At 43.0% G+C, this 11,785-nt stretch overlaps 1 protein-coding gene across 1 annotated transcript; it reads left to right on the top strand.

Moving 5' to 3' along the window:
• Window positions 1-3,693: 3,693 nt before the first annotated feature.
• Window positions 3,694-10,781, top strand: LOC124149397 (kelch-like protein 24). The gene is made up of 2 exons (XM_046520941.2): window positions 3,694-4,028; window positions 5,710-10,781. Exon 2 carries the CDS (start codon window positions 5,740-5,742, stop codon window positions 7,498-7,500), a length of 1,761 nt encoding a protein of 586 aa, XP_046376897.2. The 5' UTR covers window positions 3,694-4,028; window positions 5,710-5,739; the 3' UTR covers window positions 7,501-10,781.
• The last annotated feature ends 1,004 nt before the right edge of the window (window positions 10,782-11,785 follow it).

Below are 11,785 nucleotides of genomic sequence, written 5' to 3'. Positions count from 1 at the left end.
GCAAAAGGTAGCACCATCACATGCTACAACTGCAAAGAGCTTGGGCACATGGCGGGGAAGTGCACGAAGCCATGCGGTGAGCCAGGATGCGGTAGTACCGAACACACTTCCTACACCTGCCCCATACGGATAGAGAGGCAGAGGCGGGGCGGGCCTTTACAACATTTGGTGAACTGGGAGTGCTACAAGTGTGGAAATAGGGGACATCTTCCCACAGGCTGCAACCTGCCCTGTAGATGGTGTATGATGGATACACCGGGGCACCAAGCTATTCATTGTTCCGAACGCCCTGCCGCACCTGCCACACCTACCACACCTACCCAGCCGCCGCCTTCAAAGGAAGTGGTACTTGTTACACCCCCTGCAACACCTCCAAAGGCAGAGGGGATTACAACCGTCACAGAACCGCCGCCGTCGCTCCCTCTGGAGGAAGAAGAGTCAGAGAAAACCTTCTCCTCCGTGGGAGTGCAGACGCTGCTCACAGCGTGCTTCTACAGCTCCAAAAGGAAACGCCCGTCAGCCGTAGTCACCCCAGTCACCCCGCCAAAGAGGACAAATAAACGACAGCAATGGTGAGTTCGTCATATTTGAGGATGAGGAAGAAGTACCGTCAGGATCCCGGCGGCAACTAAATTTTACCCGAGGTAACAGATACTGTGATCGGGGCCATCAGTCTGGTGAAGAGGTGAGGGGCTGTAGTATCTGTAGCCCGGGTACCGATTCCTATAAAGTATGATGTATTGTAATAAAATGTCCGAAACGTGTGATATTTTCTGTCTTTACTTCTTTTCTTGAGTAGTGCTTTAACTACGTACAAGTGTGTGAAAGGTTGGTACGCATTATAGATGTGATAGTCGGTACTATAAGCATTCAGCTGCAATATTGTTGAGTGCATGCGGCGTTAAACATGTTAAACTGTAAGCATTCATTGCACGTATATATGCATGCTTGCTGAAAATACACACGTTGCCTGTGCTGTTTACCTTTCATGGCTAGGATAGGTCTTCAGCAACAAATTCTTGCTGTAAAAGGCGACTATGCTTGTAAGAGGCGACTAACGGGATCGGGTGGTCAGGCTCGCTGACTTGGTGGATGCATGTCAATTGCATGGATCGATGCTCATGATATCAACCACTGGATTGTCTGGTCCAGACTCGATTATTTACAGACCGCCGTCATATAGCCGGAATATTCCTGAGTGCGGCGTTAAAGAACAAACAAACAAAACATATATGTCATATGTCTATCACCTTTAGGATATGTACTGTGAATTATATGCATTATTGAACATTTAGATTTCAAACAAGAGCATTCGGGTGCTTCCACATTACGATTATGTAGAAAAGTAGGAAACTTACAACACCAGCACTTTTATCGATGGCTTGGCAGTGCATAGATCCTTTGGATTTGTTGACTTGAATGTTAAACAATTTGGTTATACTGTGTGAAGAAATAAGAACGTTGTAACACTTTTGATACCATGTATTCTTTTTTTGAAACCGCGACGTCATCACAGTGCGGCACTGAGCAGTATGCTTGGTTTGTTTGTTTGTTGTTTAACGTCGCACTCAGCAATATTCAGCTATATGACGGCGGTCTGTAAATAATCGAGTCTGGACCAGACAGTCCAGTGATTGACATCATGAACATCGATCCACCCAATTGGAATCGATGACATGCATCAACCAAGTCAGCGAGCCTGACCACCCGATCCCGTTAGTCGCCTTTTACGACAAGCATAGTCGCCTTTTACGGCAAGCATGAGTTGCTGAAGACCTATTCTAACCCGGATCTTCACGGGTCGAGCAGTATGCAAAGCCAGCTAATAACCAGGCACCTTGAGGGTTATATGTCGCGGTCAAGATTAATGCAGTTATATAATTAAATAAAGCGATCAAACCCTTTGCATATCCAATAGAATTCTCTGCATAAAGCAGAGTCGATTTACGATTCCGACTATATCATGAGCATGTGTTTATGAATCACTATCACATAGTAATGATACCAGGTGTTCGTGAAAAGGTAAGCGTATCCTGCCCCACCGGTGGCACCCGTCACAAACACATGCACAGGCAAGTCAATTGTACAGTTGGAAAAAAAACATAGGAATACGGTACAAGTAAAAAAAGGGAATTGCATCAGACATATGTTTGGTCACTGGTGCGTCAGATTTCGAAATGTCCACATCTCTACCATAAAAACTTTTTTGCATGAAAGCTTTACTGAGGCGATGAATGTTGAAACCTTGATCAAACAACTTCTGAGCAAGAGTCGTATGACGCCCTTTGAAATCTTGGTAGAAAGAGCATGCTCGATTGTTGTGAAATGTAAACACCAAAGGCTGGACCTGCTGGAATATTGCTCGACATGAAGGGAAAGTTGGCTATTATTAAGTTGAAGTCATCCCTCTTGTCATACAGTCTTGTAGAGAGTGCTTTGTCACTCTGAATCTCTATACATGCATAGATCTAAATATGAAACAGATGAGTCTGTCTCACTGGTCTCCTTTATCTAAATCAGTGGAAGGGAATTGGCTGTTTAACTGTTATTGAACGAGCATCGATATACCTGAAGCTTAAGTATATATAAAGCTTTATACAAGGAATACTCGCCCGCGAAGTGATTGTCCATTTAGCTGTCCATTAAACATTTAGCTGTATTACACATTGTGTAACACTAAAGCACATGCTTATGTACTGCGTGAACAAGTTTCACTAACAAACATTGAAAACTCCCAATATCCTTTGGCTTATTCAACGACACGGCATGCAGAGATGCGTAAATCACTGAGAGGAACTTAAGTCGGATAGGTCCATTTTACGAACAGGTGGGTTCAGTTTGGTATTTCCCGCATATTCTCAGAATCCTCACGTCGATTAACTGTACCTTTTCTCCAAATACCAATTGTCATTGGTCTCCCACTTTTTGATGCGATCGTGCGGCCATTGCGTTTATCTGCGTATCCCAGTTACATCTATGGGGACCAACTTACTAAACACTTCCCTCGATTCCGTCATATAGCTGGAATATTGCTGCGTGCGACGTAAACAAGAAACAAACAAACAAACCCTCGTGAACAGCGAAAGCGAGTCAGATACCAGAACTATTCACTCGTTACATGAGACTGGTATTCCACGGGAGCTCGTGTAGTATTTATTCTAGATGTACTAGCCCCGACTAATGCCGGTTTTATAGTGCAAGTCCACTGGGGTATCGTGCTGCAGTTTAACATGAATGCACCACTCACACATAGTATTCTGTCTTACCATGTTTTAACGCATCATAGTATGACGGATCCGGGATTCGAACCACCGCCCGTATGCTCTCTGGGAAGACGCTCTATCCACGAGGGTAGCAGGAAGATAGATTTATCCTAAATGTTTGAACTACGTGGAGTTTGGGAGACTTTTATGACATGCGTTGATTATCTAATACTTATTCACACGAATACAAGCAAAAATCTATAAACCATAATTTCCGAAAGCACGATAATTTTTACCTAAAATCTTAGAAACAATAAGTCATTGTACTTATTGTGCCGTTTCCAATTTATCCCGCATACACATGTATCATTAAATTCGACGGTAAAGCGTCGATCGGTGAGTGACTTTATCACGTTACGTCCGCTCTTCATATTTTAATGCCATAAAGTGTTGTACGTAAAGCAGTTTTAGCAAAGGGAGGCAACTGCAGACATTTTATGCCTGTAAACTTCCGCTTTGGTACATCGAGAGAAAACACGTCATATTCAACAAATTTCCTACGGAATTACTTCCAATACCAACTTCTTTTGTGACAATAATGACATATTACCAGAGTGTTGACTACCTGAGTTACATCATGACAAAATTGAAAAGACTTCATTCCTACCTTTGAAAGGCAAATGAGAAACTGTATTTTTTTTCCCCCGAGAAGTTGACCTAACGTTTTAGAATGAAGTGACCATCGATGTAAACATGTACACACGTTAATGTTGGCAAGTTGTGTATGTCGATACAAAGAAGATTGATATCTACTCAAATGAACAGGTAAATGAGCAATTGTCAGTGTGTTCGTTTCCTGCTCGCTGTAATTGTGTTCCTTGTAGCAGGATGTGTAATAATGTCTATAATCTTAAACATGTGCCTACAGAATTGATATCGATGTGAACTAGACACACACAAGCCTGTACACAACCAAGTTAGATGATTAGCCATCTAGAACAGTAGTTAAAGTGTTGGCTCCTCTCGCCAAATGCTTTTTGATTTCCCTATTGGGTACAAAATTACAAGGAGGCCATGTTTATGCGTTTTCAGGGACATTTCTCTGCTTGCTTAATTACAATCAGCAGGCATATACACATTTGGGGCACGGGTGGCCCAATTGCCTAAGGTGCAGCAGTTTGCTGTGCAGAGTTTAGTCCCTTGGACATGCCAGAAACCTAGGACTGTGGGTTTGAATCCCAGTTTATCCAGATTATGTTTCCGGAATATTGTTCAAAGCAATGTTGAATCATATCTCACTCACTCCTATACACTCCTAACACTCCAGTGGCAAGTCGCCCCAATCTTTGGGGGAGTCTAAACCTCGAGGTCAAATTTGTTTCTCAAGACATTTGCTTAACTCAACTGCACCTCATCTCATAGCAGACAAGTATTTATTCTATCAGATCTCTTGGAAAAAGTTGGAATGGGATGCTTCTGTTTTTATTTTTTTTATGAAATGCAGACACTTTTCTTGTTGAATAATATGTGGACTATTATTAGCTTAGTTTCTTCGTAAAATTATAATTTTTTGACTGCTGGCTAATGTGTCTGACTATGCTTGACGTAAATGGCGACTATGCTTGCCTTATGAGGCGAATAACGGGATCGGGTTGTCAGGCTCGCTGACTTGGTTGATGCATGTGATCAAGTCCCAATTGCGTGGATGGATGCTCATAATGTCTATCACTGGATTGCCTGGTCCAGACTCAGTTATTTACAGACCGCAGCGTTAAACAGCAAACCAACCAATAATGTGTCTGACTACAGTCTGGGGCCATCTTCCTGAGGCAAGGGAGTTAACTGACTATGAACGTCCATTTTCCACCCTTGCCGAACGAGGCTGGAATTTCCAGGCCTGATCGTAGCGCCTCCAGTGGCTATTACGAGTAATGTCCCTTCTATGTCCCTCCTATTGACCAATCAGATTTCATCTCTCATATTACTTGCATTTGCTTCAAAGAAAATGACGGCACTCGTTCAAGTCAATCTCATTGATAATCAAGATCTATATTGTAATAAAACGGGTCTTACCTCGCGGGGTGAATCAAATATATTGAGCACCTTGATATAAAACGTGACAAATATTGAAAAATATATGCATGTGATATGTCGACGATATGCAAATCCTGCAGTTGTCCTAGATCAGCATGTTGAAATCCATGTCGTTCGTTACGCGATTTTGATTGGACTATGCATAGAGACACAAGTCCAACCAAAATGTAACTCTTGAATTCCCAGCCTAGTTCGGCAAGGGTGGAAACTGGACTTTTATAGTCAGTTAACTCCCTGATGGTCTGACTCGATGGTCTGGGTCAGGATAGGTTCACAGTACCTCATGTTTTACATTTAGAGTTTGGGGGTTTCATGAATGTCAAGATGTGTATTGTTTTACGACAAAGTGTATGAATACAGCCTATTGTCAGTCTTTTCTATTGCTGGTCTAACAAACTGTTTTCTGTTGCAGTGGTACAGAGGTTTCCCTGAGGCCAGGACAATGACCTGCAACTGGAGAAGCCGTATTGCCATTTCGGTCTTGGAAGGGTTCAAACGGAAATATGACGCCGGTTCCTTCACCGACACGGAGATCGACATCCAGGGCACGATCTTCCGCTGTCACAAGGTGTTCCTGTCGGCCATATCTGACTACTTTCATGCCATGTTTTCCTCCGGCATGCGAGAAAGCCTGGATGGAAAAGTGACGCTTGAGGGCATCACTATTGAAACATTCCGAGATATATTAGATTTCTATTATGATAGTCAGGGAAACATCGTTTGCACTGACAATGTAGAGGAGATCCTTCGAGCCGCAACACTTTTACAAATGGGATGCCTACAAGAAAGATGTGAGGAATTTTATGTGGATCAGTTGTCTGTGGAAAATGCGATTGGAATATGGCAGCTAGCTAAATGCCTCAACTGTGAGTCCTTGAAGAAAAAAGCGATGGATTTTGTCCTGGAGTATTTTGTGGAGGTCGGGAACCAGGAGGAGATCATAGGCTTGGAGTGCCCTGACCTCCTAGAGGTGCTTTCCAACGATGACCTCAAGGTGCCCAGTGAGGACATGGTTTGTGATATCGCCCTGCGGTGGGTGCAGCATGACTGGAAGAGACGGAAATGCTTCCTCAGAGACCTCTGTAAAACTGTCAGGACATCTCTTTTATCAGATGTGTGTTTGCATAAACTTCTAACCCTAGCTGATCGCGCTGAAGGAAGTGCCGACGGTGAAAACAATCTAACTATTGTTGATGAAGATATTTGCAACAAAGAAATGCATACATATGTTGATCTCAAGCAGTCACAGAAGCCACGCAACTATGAGGAAGTGTTAGTGACAATTGGTGTGCGAGTGTCTGCAGGACTCTTGCCTTCTGTAAATGCTTACAGCTTCTTAGAGGGCAAGTGGTTCGCTCTTGAGCAACTCCCTCTAGACCCCGGGGCAGGATTTGCAGTCTGTGCTTACAACAATCACATCTACATATCAGGGCGGCACGGTCGCAAGACTTACCTCCTGGACTACGATAGCAGTGTAGACCAATGGCTTCACTGCCCAGAGATGCCGGACAATCGGTGCTACCATGAAATGGTTGCATCTAACGACTCCCTGTATGTTATCGGTGGCTGCAACAAGCGAGATGGAGCTCTAGCCAGTGTGTATGTGTACAACATCTTGGAGAGGAAGTGGCATCATTTTAGCCACCTTCTGTTTGGTGTTTATTCTACGTCTTGTGCAGTAATCGGTAACACTCTGTTTGTTTTTGGTGGACGTGGAATGGGTTCCAGACGCACACAAGAAGTTCAAGCCATGAATCTGACAAATGGAACAGCAACGATAGTTCATCTGTTCCCGACTCCCATCACCGAAAGCAGGGCATTAAGTGACGGGGATGAAGCCTTTGTGTGCACAACAAACGGAAGTGTCATGAAAATCTTTGAAGATGGTGCTGTGTTTAATGTTGCAAAAATGCCCAATTTTGACCGTTACAATTTTGGTGTTTTTTTACACAGGGGATTGCTTGTTGTCACTGGGGGTGACACTCGATACCCATCAGGCCTTGGTGCTTTCGATGACATGATCCAAGTGATAATTGATGACAAGGAAAAACTGTCAAAGGAAACTGTTGTCATGAGAGACAAACTGTACCCATTTGCAAGTGCTTTCGGATGTCAGAAAATCATTCTTCACCGATCCTTTTTACGTCGCCCTGCCCTGGCAGAACACCAGGCAGATGCTGCCGGCGAAGAGGACACGTGCTGACAGTGATACCAGTCTGGGCAGTAGAGGGGTCTGCGAAGATCACAGAGGAAATAGTAATCAACCACAAATGACGAAATCTATATAGATCAGCAAGGAGTTGGTCAGCAGCATAAATCATTACAGGGCTTAGTTAACTGCACAAAATCACTGAGGGATGAAGCAAAGGTATGGATCACCCAGGATCTGGAAATAATATAGATCATTGCAGGATCAGTCAGTAAGGATCTTTGAGAGAACAGCCTATGGCACAAGTCATTGAGGGATCAGTCAAAAATACAGAGGAATGATTGGTCTGTCAAATAAATATACTTGTTTGTAGAGGAATCAGATAGACATTATTGATGGATCCATCAAAGATACAGTTCACTGAGGGTTTGGTCAGTGTTAGAAGTCATTGGGGAAATTGGTCAACAGAACAAGTCATTGAAGAACATCAGAATCACAGCTTAGTCTGGCAGAGACCATTGAGACATCCATTGAAGGCACATATCATTGAGACATCAGTGGAAGGCACAGACCGTTGAGGCATTAGTCAAAAGCACAGACCATTGAGGCATCAGAGGAAGGTACAGACCATCAGTGGAAGGCATGTACCATTGAGACATCAGGTCAAGGCACTGACCACTGAGACATCAGTGGAAGGCACAGACCATTGAGACATCCATGGAAGGCACAGACCACTGAGACATCAGTGTAAGGCACAGACCATTGAGACACTAATGGAAGGCACAGACCTTTGAGACATCAGTGGAAGGCACAGACCATTGAGACATCAGTGGAAGACACAGACCATTGAGACATCAGTGGAAGACACAGACCATTGAGGCACAGGTGGAAGGCACAGACCATTGAGACATCAGTGGAAGACACAGACCATTGAGACATCAGTGGAAGGCACACACCGTTGAGGCATCAGTGGAAGGCACACACCATTGAGGCACAGGTGGAAGGCACAGACCATTGAGACATCAGTGGAAGGCACAGACCATTGAGACATCAGTGGAAGGCACACACCATTGAGGCACAGGTGGAAGGCACAGACCATTGAGACATCAGTGGAAGGCACACACCATTGAGACATCAGGTCAAGGCACTGACCATTGAGACATCAGTGGAAGGCAAAGACCATTGAGACATCAGTGGAAGACAAAGACCATTCAGACATCAGTAGAAGGCACAGACCATTGCGGCATCAGTGGAAGGCATAGACCGTTGAGACATCACGTGAATCTACAGAGTGCTAACTGTTTTATATCTGTTGAGGGATCAGTGTCAACTGCAGACAAGTTAGCACATAAGACCTATTCCATTTGCTTGTGAAGCTCTTTCATCATGATTCAATGAGTCCTAGTTTATCCAAGTCAGTGTTAAATTGACACAAACCCTTCAGAATTTCTTCTTAATTGTTCCAGATCCCTGCATAAATACTCAGCTCTGGGACACTTTCCCTATATCATTCAGTATGTCCATTTATATCATACCATCAAATACTTACTAGAGTTTTGATAACCTGGTGTCTTGCACCGTTTGTTCTTCAACCAAGCACACAATGCTATTACTTATTAAAGTTTGTTAATATCACTATGATTGACCGATATACGCTAGATGTTCAAATACTGTCACACATGTGGTTGCTATGGTTACTAGTTTGCCTTGAGGAGAGAGACTTCTCATCTTGAGTTGCTGAATGAATATGTTGCAATGGATAAGAGGGTATTCTGTATTCTTGACTATAAGTTGGATTCCCACTGACAAAGGGGTCAGTTATTATGTTCATAGACACCATCTGTGCTCTAGTTTGTTTATGGAGGAATTAGTTTTCGTTTGGTGATTTCAAGGTTTCTTGACTGCCTGTGAATTTGTGTGCATGAATGACGCATTGAATCTGCAAAGTCAAGGGTGTTTCACATACTGACCAAGGTGGGATTGGGTCGTCCAAGTGGGTTTTCAGTCATTGCTCACATCCTTTCAGTTAGAAGTATCCCAGTATTCCACATGGGTTCATTATGTGGAGCGGGGCGGTCGGGTAGCCTAGTGGTTAAAGCGTTCGCTCGTCAGGCCGAAGACCCGGGTTCGATTCCCGACATGGGTACAATGTGTGAAGCCCATTTCTGGTGTCCCCCGCCGTGATATTGCTGGAATATTGCTAAAAGCGGCGTAAAACCACACTCACTCACTCACTCACTCACTCATTATGTGGAGCTTCATCTTGATGCGTCCTATTGTGATAAAGTGGTATTAACTGATAAAGTGGTGTTAAATGATAAAGCAGTGTTCATTGATAAAGTGATGTTATAAGTTGTTATAACTTATAACAGTCACATCGTATAGGGTCATTATGATTATTTGCTCAATGAAGAGCAGTTCATTGAAAATGTTTGAAATATATCAAAATGACCTTGACCCGCTATTAATCCAGATGCCTACCATTCGTTCATAAAAATGTTCATTCATCCTGACACATTCTTGATTTGATGTTTCAGTATTTAGCAAATGTATTCAACACGTTCAATGCATATGAATGTTTCACGCTGAAGGAAATATTTTCGCATGTTTTATATCTCCACTCTCTGCCAATTAGCTTTGACATTTTATAATGAAGATTTATTACATGATGGATGGAGGAAATTATGGCAATCTTGACAGGTTTAATTATCACTGGGAGTTTAATAAACCCTGATAAACGTGGAGGATGTCTGCTTATTATGCCATGTGCTGATTCAATATGTTGCCAAGCAACCAACATTCTGAAAGTCATTAAAGGAGCAGCATACAAGTTCATTAATTTAGATGTAAACTTGTCACCTTATCAGGACACAGGTCTAAGGCGTTGCACCTTGCTGTGCAGAGTTATGTCCCTTAGTAGTGCCTGGATCTACTGGTTATGATTCTTGGTGTATATACACCATATATCCCTGGTTGGTTTTTTTAAGTTGTAAAAACACCAAGGTATGACTTGCGATTCTTTCGGCTTCCCTCCAGTTTCAGAACGATACGTGGGGTGTATGTGAAATACTCAGTCTGTCTCGAGTAGGTGTCCCAGTCTTCATGTGGCCTGTTTTCATTCCACCAGACACAAGCAAAATGTATATGCTATGAGATACCTTTCACCATCTTCATCTTTACTTGTTAGCTCTTCTTGTCACCAATCCACACCAGGGGCCCGTTCAACAATTCCGGGGTACAATAGGTCTTCAGCAACCCATGCTTGCTGTAAAAGGTGACTATGCTTGTCTTAAAAGGCGACTCACAGAATTGGGTGGTCAGGCTCAATGACTAGGTTGATGCATTGTCATCGATCCCAATTGTGTGGATTGATGCTCATGATATTAATCACTTGATTGTCAGGTCCAGACTCGATAATTTACAGACCGCCGTCATATAGCTGGAATATTGCTGAGTGCGGCGTTAAACAACAAACCAACAAACTGTTCCACAAAGAGATCTTAGCGCTATGATTGCTGTACGCCTATGTTAAAGTATGGGAGTTACGCTAAGATTGCCTTGTGGAAAGGGGCCCTGGACTGGTTGATAATAAAATGTTAAAGGGATTACAAATACTACATTTGCTTTCCTGTTATGATCTATCATCCAGAGCGATTCCAGGTTAAAATAGGTCCCTATTATATGCTGGTCATAAAAGGCAACTTATTGGATAGGATGGTTAGTCTTGGTGACTAGTTTGCACCTTATTGTACCCTAATAATTGTTGCTAATATTTATCATTGGATTGTCTGGTCAAGAATCGATTATTTACAGCCCAACATCATATAGCCGACATAATTCTTGCAAATGTATCATAGCCAAAAGTCCCAATCAGTAATGATTTTATTGTTGCTACTGTATTAGTACCGCCTCGGTCATGAGGTACAGGCAGCAAGATAGTATTACGTGCACAACTGATTGTAGATAGTTGACAGAAGAGGACTTCTGTTGAAAATCTGAAGATATTATTGTGTGAGGATTTATGGCTGTGATGTAATAGAGGTAATATTCTTTGAAATATTAACAATGATACTATTGTTTGATCTTGCTGTGTGTGGCTACAAATACACCCTACGTGGTCCTTGGTCTTTCAGTACCAGACCCTCAGCTTGGTTTTCACCAAAGGTGTAAAGAGGTCTAAGAGGCACTTCAGGCTTTCCTCCCAGAGTTGACTTTCGATGATGTTGGAGGCGGTCGGGTAGCCTAGTGGTTAAAGCGTTAGCTCGTCACGCAAAAGACCCGGGTTCGATTCCCAACATGGGTACAATTTGTGAAGCCCATTTCTGGTGTCCCCCGCCGT

This window comes from Haliotis rufescens, unplaced genomic scaffold (assembly GCF_023055435.1).
Source record: "Haliotis rufescens isolate VD_foot unplaced genomic scaffold, xgHalRufe1.0.p SCAF_2, whole genome shotgun sequence".
Lineage (NCBI taxonomy): Eukaryota > Metazoa > Mollusca > Gastropoda > Lepetellida > Haliotidae > Haliotis > Haliotis rufescens.
This window is presented reverse-complemented; position numbering and strand designations above follow the sequence as displayed.